The sequence below is a fragment of the Littorina saxatilis genome, linkage group LG4, assembly GCF_037325665.1.
Source record: "Littorina saxatilis isolate snail1 linkage group LG4, US_GU_Lsax_2.0, whole genome shotgun sequence".
Lineage (NCBI taxonomy): Eukaryota > Metazoa > Mollusca > Gastropoda > Littorinimorpha > Littorinidae > Littorina > Littorina saxatilis.
The window spans coordinates 26,941,149-26,956,685 of record NC_090248.1 but is presented as its reverse complement, the minus strand read 5'-3'; the positions used below and the strand labels follow the sequence as shown (position 1 = coordinate 26,956,685).

Sequence of the window (15,537 nt, the reverse complement as noted above, 5' to 3'; positions counted from 1 at the left end):
CCTCACTCTAAAGTTAACATTCGCAGGCACATCACACTAGACCCACTCCAGGTGATTGAATCCCTGCCCCATTTAGTCAGCTAATTTGTAGCGACGTCGCCCTCTGCCAAACTCTGGGGCGGCAACGCTAACAGTTTTGGCGGGGGCAAATTAATGAAATTACGATCCCTTAGGAAAGCGGGCCAGCAATTGTTTCGCGGGCTTTTTCCATTGATCGGCCGTTTCTTTCGCCATCAATGCCCCCGCCGTTCGCCGGGGAGGGAAAATTGAATCTACCACTACCGGCTTGGTCCCAATCCCGTCTCGCACAATGTACAGCAATGCTCGGCCAAGCCATGCATCACGATCGGTCAAAATCCTCCTCAAGATCGGTCAAAAACCTTAATTCATGGCTCGGTCAAAGCCTGCATTCACGGATCTGTCAAAGTTTGAACAAGATCGGTTAAAAACTGCTCCAACTGAGGTCGGCTACAGAGTGCCTTTGTGGATCGGACAAAGCCTGCAATCAGTGACACGTCGGTCAAAACCTGCATCCAGAGATGGATCAAGTTTACATCCACATGCAGATGCGGCTATAGCATGTATCCGCAGATCGGTCAACGCTTTTGTATCCAGATCGGTTAAAACTTGATCCTTGGTCGGTCAAATCCTTCACATATTCATCCACGGATCGTTTCAGGTCTACATCCACAAAGAGAGCCGTGAAAGAGTGGATCCACAGAAGGGTCAAAGCCGTTCCTTTCCCAGCCCACCCCTCTTCCTTAGTGTGCCTTTTCTCTTTTCTCCCGCTGGCCTTTCTTCTGTCCGCTGTAACTACAGTATTAGGGTAGTTGGGCGAGGGCGACGAGAAATCTGCATCACAAACACACACAAAAAGCCTCTAATAATATATGGGGAGACACAGGAGGAATCCTTGCGCAGCTGCCACTCTGCTAATGGACACGACAGGGATGAAGCGAGGAAGTGAAGTATTGGGGCCCGTATGGGGAGGGGAAGATACGAGTAGTGCACGTGCAACACAAGAAATACTGAATGCGAACGAGATTCAGGTCAGTCACGTCAACAATTGAAGCCATTTTATTCTTAAATTCATTGAAATGACTGTAACGGCGTTTCTAATCAGTCACAAATGCATTGTTTAACGTGCGTCAAGTCAGACAAAACTATACTTTCTGTCTCCGGATGATCCAGTTCATCGCTGAAATCAGCCATGTGAACAGAATGATGATGATCGGAACGGACAGAACAAGCAAATATAAAAACTATCAATCAGAAACGGAAATAAAATAAAACTCGCATTCAAAGGCTGAGAGCGAGCGAACATAGAAACTTCCATGATCTAAAAACACCCATGCAACAGAGCCAATAGCCAGCGGTCGAGCATCGACAAGAGCACAGTGCGCTGACACAGTGAAAGGCTAACCCATGCAGTTCTCAACACTCAAGTAACCAACACTCGATCTGGAAATCACTGCCTTCGCGGGATGTAGATGACAAAGTCAACAGCAACTGCAGGCCGGGAGGTCGTGTGTGTGTGTGTGTGTGTGTGTGTCGGGGGGGGGGGGGGGGGGGGGGGGCAACTGGAAATGTCAACGGGATGAGAGATGCCAATCTCAACACTCGAGTGCTTGGTTCAGTGTCAGTTCGGAAAATATTATTGGTGTCACGGGACGTACAGAATTAACGGCTTTGTCATCACCGACTGAATATGATAAAGGGAGCCACACACAAAAAAACAGGGAAAAAAGCAGAAGTACAAACAAGCTAAACGACAGGACAAAAATATGTTTACTTGTATAACAATCAAATAAATTATCCATACTAATGCGAGACCATCATACTTCAACGTTAAAGACCATACACTGACCGTAGCTAACGCCGAACTAATAGGATTACAGACTTCGATAGGAATACACACGATATGCTGGAATCAAAACTGCTCTCTGCTGCTCCTTCACTGGAGTGTTTCCTTGCCAACCTTGGTGGCAGTGCCAGGTCTCTCATCTTCCAACACAGATTGCCACAGAACTGTATACAATTTTAACATTCTGCTTAATACTGAGCCTGGGTCACCAACAACCCCTTTTAGACAACTCTACTCAAAACTCAACTTGCTGAACTTGCAACGCCAACTAGCGACTCGATCTGTTCATGAATCGAAAAGAAGAAGAAGAAGAGGAGAAGGAGGAGGAGGAAGAAGAACTGTTGCCACGAGACACAGAGGAAGAAACCAACATAAACTCAGCAGGCAATGGATCACGCAGGCATTAAAAAGTGTTCTCTTTGGTTGAAACAAGCGCTGTTTTTGTTGGCCTTGTGTTCTTCGGATTTTCATAGCAACACAAATGTGAGGATTCCTTAGCTTGCGGCAATGTCCACTTGAGGGATGAGGGTGTCGACATCTCTGCTCTTATTGCAGTTCTGTTATCTTCGCGGCTTCTCTATGTCTGCTTCCTTGGGCCTTTGCCTTAGTTGTTGTCGTTGTTTGAAGCTTTATAGCCGTCCGCGGATAAGCTTGGTGGAGTGTCCTGCGTTTTTAGGACCCCAATGTTAAGATCGTGACTGAATGATCAACGATTTTGACTGTTGCGATTTATGTGGGTCTTGCGGGGCTGACTGACAAAACCAAAAAAAAGGTTAAATAAGCAATAACACAAGAGATTAGACAAATTAATAAACACCACAGTGAGTGAAGTAACTCTCATAACTCAAAGTGAAGCCCTAAAACAAGCAAACACTGACTTTTTTCTCAATACAAACTTGAAACATAAGTCAACCGATTCAAAATCGAAACGCTAGAAGAACCTCCATCAAGCTAAACAAAGTCCGTGGACGGCAATAAAGATTCCGACAGCGACAAAAACTAAGGCAAAACAAGGAAACCGAGAGAGAAAAGCTGCGAAGATAACAGAACTGCAATAAGAACAGAGATGACACTCTCATCCCTCAAGTGGACATGTGCCCCCGGCCAAGGAATCCTTACAGTCGTGTTGCTAGGACAATCTCAAAACCACCGGGCCAAACCAACAAAAACAGCGCTTGTTTCTTCCAAAGAGAAAACTGTTGTGTGAGCAATCACAGCACTAATATGGCTTCACACTAAGAAAAACCAAAGAACAAAATATTGTTCTTGTTTTCATTCAAGTTGCAGGAGACTTGTTTTCTCTCGTCTTTTTGCTTTCCCCCTTTCATTTTGACGATACTGACCCGTTGTCTTTCACCGCCCATGTTTGTGTGTGTATGCAAATCAGCTATTTCATCCGCAAGTAACCAAGTACTTGATCTGGGTGGGCCTGACATGGATAGGTAAGAGGTAGGGGCGCTACATCTTTCATGTCATGGATCTACCCACCTTGCTTGCTAATATGTAATCCCGGCAACATTTACACGTATTAACAGATTTACAGTTTTAAAACAAAGAGTAAAAATGAACTTATTCTAAGCTCTGCTACATACCATCAAAAAATAATGCTCACTGTGCAAATAGCTACCATTTCTTACTCAGTTCAAAAGGTTTTATGATCATTGTAAAACCTAGGTATGCGGTCGCCAAAAGCTAAAGAAACCGTAACCCTGCAAGGTATGTGCCTTTAGAGATTCCAAGAAGAAAAGAAAGGAGATGAATTTGAAGAAAGAAAAGAAGAAAGGCTACAGATAGTGTCAACATGTCTCAGTCTTCTGAAGATCCAGTCCCTCAAAGACGCCCTCTCGGCTAATCCAACCACCGATAACTCACAGAAAGAAGGGTAAAGAAAAGGGAGCACAAAAACTCTTAAATAATGAACGTGATTAGAAATTCAACCCACGCAGGCCTCAGATCCAATTCCGCAGACAAAAGCTGAATACAGGCCAGGCGTAAAGCCAGTCTCTCTTTAAAATTGGCCACCGCACGACAGATAGGGTCCAGGCAGATCCAAGAAAGCTGGAAGGCGGCCTCGGGGAAAACTGATGACGAGCAAAAAAAAGCAAGCCGCGCACCTTATAGGAGAGGAAAGGCGGCGGGGAGTGCCTGGAATGAACGTGGGGCGATCAGCGCCTAATGGCTGTGAAAGCTGCCTGTCTCTTTCCCACTCTGTGCAGATGCAAAGCATGATCAATGGCCCTCCAGTCTTCGCCTCCAACCAGTTTGCTGGCCAAATTCTGCCTTTTCCTCCTCTCTCCCTTCCTCAAGAGTTGCGATCCTTTCCTCCTACCCCGGTGTAAGATAGGGCAAGGGAGTTATTGAACAGGCTCTGCGTCCTCGCCAATCTGGGCAACCAGTGAATAGAGAAAAAAAATAAAAAAAATAAATAAAAATAAGGACAGAAAAAAAGAAAAAAAGTGTAAAGTGGCCTCCTCAGCAATCTTGACAAACAGAAACAGAAAGAAAGGAAGGACAGACACAAGGGACATACAAAGAAGGAAAAAACAATGTAGAGTTAGAGACATTAACAGGGGGTATTATCACTGCTAATCCAATGGCCTTCTAAAAAACACTGCGCTGGGGGACTGATCACAGGGACGTCATCGATCACACTAGCAAAACAAAACACAAAAATACGAGATAGAAAAGACAAGAGAAAAAAAGTACATTTACAGAAAAAGAAGCTTGTCAGCTATACACATTTCAGCAAGACGCCTCCAAATGGAAACACCTGAACATGACCCATATAATATAAATAATATATATGAAATACAACTTCAAAGAAACAAGATAAAACAAAATCATGAAAAAAAAAGCTCTTCAGCTATGATTAACATCTAAGCAGGGTGCCCTTTAAACAGCGGTTGTGCTGGCCATTTTCCGAACCGATTTATTAACACGTCCAAACCCGGCTTGCACTGGCTCTCACACAAAAAACAGCTACTCGATCTTTCATGACAGGAGGTTAATTCAACTGATTACATTATTATTACAAGTAAAAAGTCTGTCAACCGAAGTACATGTATAAATATGAGCAGTGGCCAATTTAATTTAAATAGTAAAATATCATAATAATTGATGCTTTCAATGAAAATACATTAACACAATGACCACGGTCAGTCATCTTAATCTGAAAAAAAGCCTGCTCATTGCCAAAGTCATGCAATCAACAGTTCTAAAATATTAACTGTCCCCAGTCATCCTCTTCACATAGAGAGCAAGCAACCAGAGTCTAATGAGCGGAAGCATGCAAACATAGCTCCATTTCTGGTATTGCCTATAAATCCTTGAATTTCCTCACAATCCCTATTTCAGACAGTGATGAGCACAGACATGTAAGCCAATATTCACCATGGGACTGTAAAAAGCTTAGTATTTTTGACTGATGGATGACAAAACACAGACACTAAGACACACTGTCACACACACACGCCAACACATTATCAAATAATATTATATGCATGCACGTGCACGCACACACTGACACACTTTGGGACTGTAAAAAGCTTTGTATTTTCCGACTGATGGATGACAAAACACAGACACTTGCGCGTGCACACACACAAGCAAACAGATTCACTCCCTCTCTATCTAATCCTACTACCAAAGTGACACAAAACAGGCAGGGTCATAAATCTTCACACAAGAGTGGCACCAAATACATTATCCTCAGATAATCTATATCCATGGAACATCCTGTTATGAACACAGCTGCCATGACCACATATACATGTACACACAAGCTGTTGCCAGAATCTTCCATACTCTCTCTCTCTCTCTCTCTCTCTCTCTCTCTCTCTCTCTCTCTCTCTCTCTCTCTCTCTCTCTCTCTCTCTCTCTCTCTCTCTCTCTCTCTCTCTCTCTCTCTCTCTCTCTCTCTCCTCTCTCTCTCTCATCACAGATTATTGTTCGACCATCTGGGACTCTGCCAGTGTTAATATTTTAAAACCATTGTATAGTTTACATAGGCGAGCGCTAAAACTAATTTTACTGAAACAATCCAGTCTTGTATTTGATGATTATAAGAAACTTAAGATTCTCCCATTAAAAGAAAGATTTAAATTAAATGAAGGCGTGCTCCTTCACAAAATACTTTCCGGCCGTGCACCACGAACTTTTGTTGCAAACTTTAAAGTCAAACCAAACCGAAAGTTTAACGTCCCAATTCCAAGGATAGATCTCTTCAAGTCAAGCTTAGCCTATTCTGGTAGCGTCCTGTGGAATTCTCTCCCGGAATTTGTTAGAGTCCCAATGAGTCTCAATACTTTCAAAAAACACCTTTCATTGTATTTAATGTTAAATTACAAAAAATCACAGTGATGGAAGACTTCGTTTAGTTATATTTTCATTTGTCCAAAGCATCAGTGTTCATTATATCCACACAAAAACACTCAAAGCTTGTGTATTCAGCATTGTTTTCACTACGTTACATATATATATATATTTGTGTATAATATGTAATATGTAAATATTCATATGTTGTTGTTTTTCTCTACCTTTTTTTCTACGTGAATATCCGTGTAAATATGTGATTAGATTAGTCCCCTCTCTGGGCGAGGGCTGGTTGAAAAAAAGCTCGTTGTATTGCTTATGCCACAACCCTCGAAAAATAAAATTTGATTTGATTTGATTTGATTTGATCTCTCTCTCTCTCTCTCTCTCTCTCTCTCTCTCTCTCTCTCTCTCTTCTCTCTCTCTCTCTCTCTCTCTCTCTCCTCTCTCTCTCTCTCTCTCTCTCTCTCTCTCTCTCTCTCTCTCTCTCTCTCTCTCAAGCGAGTCATTTTGCAAGATTCAGACTGAGGACATGTGGTTTATTTAGCAATAAACAGTGGTTTGTAATTGATGAGCAAGTACAAAATTGTTTATGTCCATTGTGTACAGAGGAACCAGAAGATGAAGTCTATACTTCCTCTTCAAGTGTAAATGTTATGCCAGTTTGAGACAAAAAAGTCAAAAGTTTGCAAATTTAGAATGTGCGTCCTCTCAGCCTGACATGAACACTACATTGGGGTATGCACGTTAAAGATCCCACGATTGACAAAAGGGTCTTTCCTGGCAAAATTGTATAGGCATAGATAAAAATGTCCACCAAAATACCCGTGTGACTTGGAATAATAGGCCGTGAAAAGTAGGATATGCGCCGAAATGGCTGCGATCTGCTGGCCGATGTGAATGCTTGATGTATTGTGTAAAAAAATTCCATCTCACACGGCATAAATAAATCCCTGCGCCTTGAATATGTGTGCGATATAAATTGCATAAAAAAAAAAAATTTAAAAATCCCTGCGCTTAGAACTGTACCCACGGAATACGCGCGATATAAGCCTCATATTGATATTGATTGATTGATTGATGAACACTGTTTTTGGACTGCTGGCATCGAGTGATTTGAGAGTGATGAGATCACTTGCATGTTTTTTTGCCATGGCTTTGGATATAAGGAAGAAAAAAATGGAAGAAAGAGAATTTACATTGTAGAGTATTAAGTAAACAACAGATGGGTGGTCTGTTCCCATAACATTCTTAATGATTTAAGTTTCAATGATGTGTTTGCTGCTTTTAGACTTTTTTACGAATTTTAATGCATTATTGTATGATGATTATGCAACTGGGAGGAAGAATCCGTGTGTGAGCGCGAGCGTAGAGGCACTTCAATGCGTGTGTGTTTGTGTGTGTGGCACAGAGAGAGAGAGAGAGAGAGAGAGAGAGAGAGAGAGAGAGAGAGAGAGAGAGAGAGAGAGAGAGAGAGAGAGAGAGAGAGAGAGTGTGTGTGTGGATGTGTTTGCAGAGATGGTTATGTTTATTTCTTCTGTAAATTATATCCCCTTGTCTAAAGGGCTTTTAAAGCTGAGGACAATAAACTCTCAAAGCGTGTCTCTCTCTCTCTCTCTCTCTCTCTCTCTCTCTCTCTCTCTCTCTCTCTCTCACACACACCTTCAACTTGCTTGTCAACCAAAATATGGAGCAAGGGAGGTAACAAGGGCTGAGCCACAGAAATATTCACACATATAGCAGAGTTATGGCCCTATAAAATAAGGCAGTGGTAACACATGCTTCAATGACATGACACATGTTTTTATCCTGGATGATATTCAATTCTGTGCAAAAAAACACTTGTCAATATCATATTACACAAAATGTTAGTGGTATCAATGTTTAGAGAGAGAGAGAGAGAGAGAGAGAGAGAGAGAGAGAGAGAGAGAGAGAGAGAGAGAGAGAGAGAAAGAGAGAATAAGAGAGATAGACTGAGACATACAGAGACATAGACAGAAAGACAGCCAGAGAAAGAGTGTAAATCAGAGTGCTTCAACGCAAGGAACAAACACACGAAACAAATTGACAAAAAAATTATATGTGTGTGTGAATTCCTGAATTGAAAACAATTAAAGCAGATAATTATGTCAGATAAGACACAACACACTTCTTAAACATATGTATACAGTTACTTACAAATTGGATCAACTTGAGGAAACCTCTTGGTTCCTTGAACACACCAGCGTTGAAGTTGCTTGCAATCTAAAACAAAGGAAAATATTTGATTAACTTTTGTTTTTAAATTACCTGAAGCATTTGCAGTATTTTCTTTCCTTTACAGAATTTACAGGTAAACATTAACAAGCTTTAACATACCCCCCCCCCCCCCCCCTCCCTTTTCAATTAAATTGAATTCAAGTGATTGCAAACCCATGTCCCCGAGTACGCTAGTACTTGGGCTCAACAGACTTTAATTGTGTGTCTGTCTGTGTGTCTGTCTCGACTTAACAGCTTATTGCTGGGAAACTACTGGGCGCAGTTCGTTCAAAAGTTGATACACTAACTTGATAATAGGTCCGATTGATCGTATTAAAACTTCATAATGTTACCTGGGACCTAAATGCGAAATAAACCACAAAAACGACTTGGCGGTGGGAGAAATTCACACGGAGCAACAGCCAGCCTGATAGAACAGCCAGCCAGCGTGCTAGTTATTTCCCGCATCATCACACGCACACACAGAGGATTTTTGTAGGTCAGGTCGTGGGAAAGTCCACCCGAAATGTTCCACAGGGGAACTGGTTGTGTTTGTATTGTTTATTTTCTCACAGTGATGTTGATGGTTTTTACAGTGCCGTTTTGAAAGAATATTTTCCGAATTTGGGGCACACTTTTGACTTTTGGTTCGTTTATCTCGTCGAAGTAACATTCGAGTGTTTCTAAATCAAAACCTTCCAACACCGCTGGTGCAGATTAGACCAGCCTGACTGTCTGCGTGCGTGTTAGAGCTGAAGACGAAGCCTCAATCGCCAAAGCGTCACCTATCTGTAGGTCCTGAGCATCGGATGTACGTTGATACGTGGCCGGCGAGAGCTTCTGCCCGATTATTGTCTGAGTTCGATGATTTATTAATTACCTTGAATATTTTGGCTCCATTTGTTACAAATTATCATAGAAATGTTGGGGTCTGACAGGGTTCGTACGGTCAGTGAAGATCTTTGAACCTCTTTGAGAAATGATTTTTTTTTCAAAGACCTAAAAAGTCTGTGAAAGTCTTTGAAAAATGGCAAATGTAACTAATGTCTTTGAAAGTCTGTGAAAAATGTTCCTACTGGGGGAGCGAGCCAGTCTGAAGAGTACTCGGGTCCAGCGCGAGCGTTTTTTATTAATGCAGTGTTTTACATGTGCGCGCACACACAGTCTGTGTGCTTCAGAAGTCAAACTAACATAATCCCGAAGCATTTACTTTCCTTACCGGTTCAACCTGGATCAATCCAAACACAACAGCTGCTTTCATTTATACAATTTTGACTGACGCATATTTTTGTGACTGTGACATGTACCTTCAGAAAACTGAAATTATAACATACATGTATATACAGTTGAACCTGTCAAAGCAGCCACCCAAGTGTCCGACCAAAAGTGGTTGTTATTGCCATTGAAAAATTAATCTATTTTGGGTCACTGTCCAGTTGATATGTTCTTGTTAAAATTATTTGCATTTTTTTGTAGCAATTACTAATGAATTCAACATTGGTGCAACCTTGTTAGTAAAAGTATACTTTCTTGTGTTAGTTCTTGCGAGCTTGATAGATAAAATTATCAGCTGCACTAATGTTTTTTCTATCTTCACTTATACAAACAAGAAGAGCAAACGCTCGATCGAGTCACTTTCGCAGTTCTGAATATTATATGAGGCATCAGATGGACAGGAAGAAATTGCTATTCACAACACAATGAGTCACGTTCACATAAAATTTGAGCCCGGTCACTTTTATAGTTTCCGAGAAAAGCCCAACGTTAAGTTGTGTGTTGCCGAACAGAAAAGGCTAGTTATCTCCCTTGTTTTTCCGATAACGTTCGTAAAAGGCTACAGATGTAAATACTTTGATGTAAAGAATAATCCTACAAAGTTTCAATCACATCCGATGAACTTTGTCAAAGATATAAAATGTCTAATTTTTCCTTTGACGCTGACCTGTGACCTTGAAAAAGGTCAAAGGTCAACGAAACCATCGTTAAAGTGTAGAGGTCATTGGAGGTCACGACTAAACAAAATATGAGCCCGATCGCTTTGATAGTTTCCGAGAAAAGTCCAACGTTAAGGTGGTGTCTACGGACGGCCGGCCGGACGGCCGGCCGGACAGACTAACACTGACTGATTACATAGAGTCACTTTTTCTCAAGTGACTCAAAAATGGGAAGGGTTCTAAGTAATGCAATCAACACTATCATTCACTATCCTCATATATACATTTCTTTAGTTTGGTCATGGCCAATGAGATCCTACTTGAGAAACAGTGGTTGAGACCATTTTTCATTTCATTTACTTTATTATCCCAATGCTGGGAAATTCGGGTCGCTTCCTTCCAGCGGAAAGCTAGTAGCAGCAACAAGAGTCTAGGCAGATATCAGTTCTTAGCTCAGATGTTAGCAAACTGTGCTAGAGTTCATGAGGTTGTAGGTTCGAGCCCTGCCATCGCGTTTTGTTGTTGTTTTTTAACATCTATTTAAGTTTTAACTTCTTTTTTTTCCTTCTTTGCTCTATTCTTCTTTAGGCAAAAGCTATACGCACTCTGAGTGTATACAGGATCAATGGGTCTGTATACACTCTGACAATGAAAAGCTCTGTTACAAATCTGTAACCAATGAAATGCCTCGTAACAAGTCGTTAAGAAGTAGCCAATGAAAAATCAGTCTAACGTATGGACTTCCGCTATCTCTTTTTCTGAGTGTCAGCAAATAATGTACATTCACATAGAATACACCCGTTTCTAGGTCGATACACAGTCCAAGTGTGTTCCAAAGCCGACAATAAACTGCCGTGAAGCATCAATTTCGTGTGTGTGTGTTTGTTTTTGTCTGTGTTTGTTCCCAGGGTACTTTGATACCATGAATCGAAAGTGAAGCGTTCCTTCGCAAAATGACGTCGGATGACGCTCCGAGTTTCGATGCGGTTCAGTTTATGGTCTTTTAAGTACACCTCGAGAATATTATCTACGTTACAGGAAAGGCCGTGCAGTATCAGATTTTCGTTTCTTTGTACTCTTATAATCGACTGCTCTGCGTTCCTGTTGCAAAGTGGTGTCGAATGGCAAATTCGTTTCGCGACCGGAAGTTAACGCCGGAGTGTATACAAGATCCTGACCACTGTATACACTCCGAGCGTCTTCTTTATTCCAAAGCATTTCGGTGATCGAATTGCGATTGCAACAACAAACCTCACGAGTCACGGATGTGGCATTGATCACTGGATTCGTCCGCGAACCAAGCAACGTGAATCACTGGTCTTGCCACCGAGGCTAGAAGCAGCATGTCAAAGTTAACAAAATGCAGTTTGTTTGTTTGCTTAACGCCCAGCCGACCACGAAGGGCCAGATCAGGGCGGTGCTGCTTTCACATATAACGTGCGCCACACACAAGACAGAAGTCGCAGCACAGGCTTCATGTCTCACCCAGTCACATTATTCTGACACCGGACCAACCAGTCCTAGCACTAACCCCATAATGCCAGACGCCAGGCGGAGCAGCCACTAGATTGCCAATTTTAAAGTCTTAGGTATGACCCGGCCGGGGTTCGAACCCACAACTCCCGATCACGGGGCGGACGCCTTACCACTTGGCCAACCGTGCCGGTAACAACACAATGCAGTACATCACTAATCTCCATTAATCATTTTCCTAAAAAGCACGAAGGTTATATCGCGACGGGGAAAGGGGGGAGATGGGATAGAGCCACTTGTCAATTGTTTCTTGTTCACAAAAGCACTAATCAAAAATTTGCTCCAGGGGCTTGCAACGTAGTACAATATATTACCTTACTCAGTTACTGGGAGAATGCAAGTTTCCAGTACAAAGGACTTACCATTTCTTACATACTGCTGGACTAAAATCTTTACAAAAATTGACTATATTCTATACAAGAAACACTTAACAAGGGTAAAAGGAGAAACAGAATCCGTTAGTTGCTAAAAGCTCTTACGACATGCTGGGGGAGCATCGGGTAAATTCTTCCCCCTAACCTGCGGGGGGTCTTTTTAAACAGTGATACTGATAGGAGGCAAATTAAAGACCAACAGCCCACAACCCAACTTCTTCTCCCAAAGCAGGGCATTGCTCTGGGATCACTTGTTTTCAAACTCAAAATAGACTCACAGTAACGGATGATACATGTACTGCGTACTAATTCTACTATAAAGTATAAGTATAAAACACAAGGAAATGACTAGGATCTTTCCTTCCCATCTTTTCCTTATTTTCAGTAACTTACATTTTCTCAGTAAGGTGCCCATGTCTGAAACATTAAACTATAAGTATCATCCGCAGCTGCCAATGTATCTCTTGCAAATACAGAGGAGTTCTTGAACATTACCAATAATCAACAACATAATAATACCCCAATGACTCCTGAGATGAAAGACCCCCCCTACCCCACCATCAACAACCTCACCATAGACACCAACGGCGTCGCCAAACTACTCAAAAACCTCAACCCTTCCAAAGCATCCAGACCAGACAACATCCCCAACAAGATCCTCAAAACCTGCGCTGAAACCATAGCCCCCGCACTACCATCTTCAACCATTCTATAGAGACAGGACAACCCCCGAACGACTGGCTCACTGCAAACATCTCGGCGGTCTTCAAGAAGGGCGACAGAAACCGAGCAGAGAAGAAACCGAGCAGAGAACTACAGGCCAGTATCCCTCACATCAGTGGCCAGTAAACTGCTGGAACACTTCATCTGCCGCCACCTTCGAAACCACCTGGAGAACATCCTAACTGACAGGAATCACGGCTTGAGATACATAACATCCTAACTGACAGGAATCACGGCTTGAGATACATAACATCCTAACTGACAGGAATCACGGCTTGAGATACATAACATCCTAACTGACAGGAATCACGGCTTCAGATACATAACATCCTAACTGACAGGAATCACGGCTTCCTAACGAAGCGGACGATGAGAGTGGTAGTGGAGGGTGAAGCGTCCGAAGAAGCGGCAGTCCTATCAGGCGTTCCCCAAGGCACTGTTTTAGGACCCCTGATGTTCCTGTGCCACATCAATGACCTGCCTGAATCTGCGAAGTCAACAGTGCGACTCTTCGCAGATGACTGCTTGCTGTACCGGGAGATCCACACCTTCCAAGACCACCTCACCCTGCAGGCAGACCTCAAACAGCTGGAGATCTGGGCCAAGAAGTGGGGCATGCGCTTTAACGCGCAAAAGTGCTACATCCTCTCCACCAGAAGCAAATCGTCCTACTTATACAGCCTGGATAACGTCATCCTCCAGCAGGTCCAACACAACCCCTACCTTGGAGTACTATTCTCAGCCGACCTAAATTGGTCTTCCCACATCTCCAACATCTGCCGCAAAGCTGGATCAACTGTGGGCTTCCTACACCCGGAACACCGGAATCTCCGGAACTGCCCACAGGAGTGCAGGCGCCTGGCGTACATAACACTCGTCCGATCCACGCTGGAGTATGGAGCTACCGTGTGGGACCCTTACCTCCGGCGGGACATCGAGAGGCTGGAGAGAGTTCAGCGCCAAGCAGCCCGCTTTATCACGCTAGACTACAAGTCGAGAAGCCCGGGCTGCGTCAGCGACATGCTGAAGAACCTGAACCTCCCCCCACTTACACCTCAACTTCCTCAACAGGATCTCTGAGGGCCTGATCCCCGCACTCCCTCCAGACAAGTTTCTCACCCCCGCCGTTAGCGGACGATGGAGAGTCATCCCCACAAGGTTCCAGGGGTATGAAAGCAACAATATCATCGAGCGGCAGGCTGTCAACAACACACGAGGCTTTCGCATCCCCATCTGCAAGACAGACCAGTACAAGAACTCCTTCGTACGGACAGACCTTCCAGCACGACCAGCCCAGCCAGCCAGCGCAGCTTCTTCAGCGCTGAGACTGTCATCACTGGGGCTGCCCCAACACTGATCACCTACAGACTCAGTAGTTTTATCATTTTAACAAGCCACTAAGAGTGGAAAAGACATTGAAGCGACAGGCCTGTATATGGAAGAGCCTCGAAGAACGAAGACATAACAGTCGACTAGCGATGATGTTTAAAATGAAAAAATACATGGTCGGCATTGATAAGACCGCGTTTCTCAAACCATCAGACACGAGAACGAGAGGGAATAGGATCCATCAAGAACAGGACTACCACCCTTCACTGTCCCACTCCTTTTTTCCGCGGACAACATCAGAGTGGAACAAGCTCCCGATCTCCACCACATCCGCCCCCTCCCTTGAGTCGTTCATGTCACGACTCGGTGGCAGCAGAGCCCTGCAGCCATCCACCTCCCTCCCATAGCCGTTGATGGATTGTACAAAGTTTTAATAACCCCAAAACCTAGCCAAGCTCCTCTCCACTGCCCTCCTGCATCCCCCCTACCCCCCCCCCCCTCCCCCAGCTTTGGCTTTTTAAATTCCTTACACGACTGGCACAGACCGCAATGGGGGCCAACAGTGTATGGACATCACCGCGGGACCTTCAACATCCAAGAAATTGGATCCGGTCCCCCACGGGAAGAAGAAGAAGAAGATGCCCTGTCCCACCAAAGTCAGGACTTTTATTGTATTTTAAATTATTATTATGCGCTCTCCCGCATCCGTTGCGAAGATGACCAACAGTGGTTCCTGCAACGTAAAAGATCCAGATCCAGATCCAGACTAATTTTTCCGCCAACGAATATTCCCAAGTTTGGGACCTGTTCAGGCTGTTGGCGTAATATATCAAGATCAAAATAATGTCCCCGACAGGAATCGAAACACGAGAATGCTCCGTCAAAAATAGTATCTTTCAACACATACATAGCCCAACTTAGGGCCTGTAAAGTATAGTTTTTAACACAAATGTATAATGCATGCAATATCAGTCTGCACACGACCTACAAACACTGAGATGGTAAAAAATGTTGTCTGCTACAGACTAACCTGTCCTGCTGCCTCCATCTTGAAATGCTTTATGTGGATGGAATGAGTGACCATGCGTGGATTGGTGCAATAAAAATGTAAGTGAAGGACCAGAATAAACACTTTTTTCGAATCATTAATTTCATTTAAAAATGTGCATATTATATCATTTGATTTAGTTCTACTTTAGTTTTCTTTGACTTTCTGCGATACTGTGACTAT

General features: G+C 43.2%; 1 protein-coding gene across 2 annotated transcripts in view; it reads right to left on the bottom strand.

Annotated features, from left to right (window-relative positions):
• LOC138964359 (synaptophysin-like) overlaps positions 1-15,366 on the bottom strand; it is a 164,919-nt gene extending 149,553 nt beyond the window's left edge. For both annotated transcript variants that reach the window (XM_070336292.1, XM_070336291.1), the window contains exons 1-2: positions 15,337-15,366; positions 8,354-8,419 (exon numbers count right to left, since the gene is read on the bottom strand). In XM_070336292.1, coding sequence (XP_070192393.1) covers positions 8,354-8,419; positions 15,337-15,354 — 84 coding nt within the window. In that variant the 5' untranslated portion in view covers positions 15,355-15,366. The remainder of the gene's footprint in view (positions 1-8,353; positions 8,420-15,336) is intronic.
• Between the last annotated feature and the right edge of the window lie 171 nt (positions 15,367-15,537).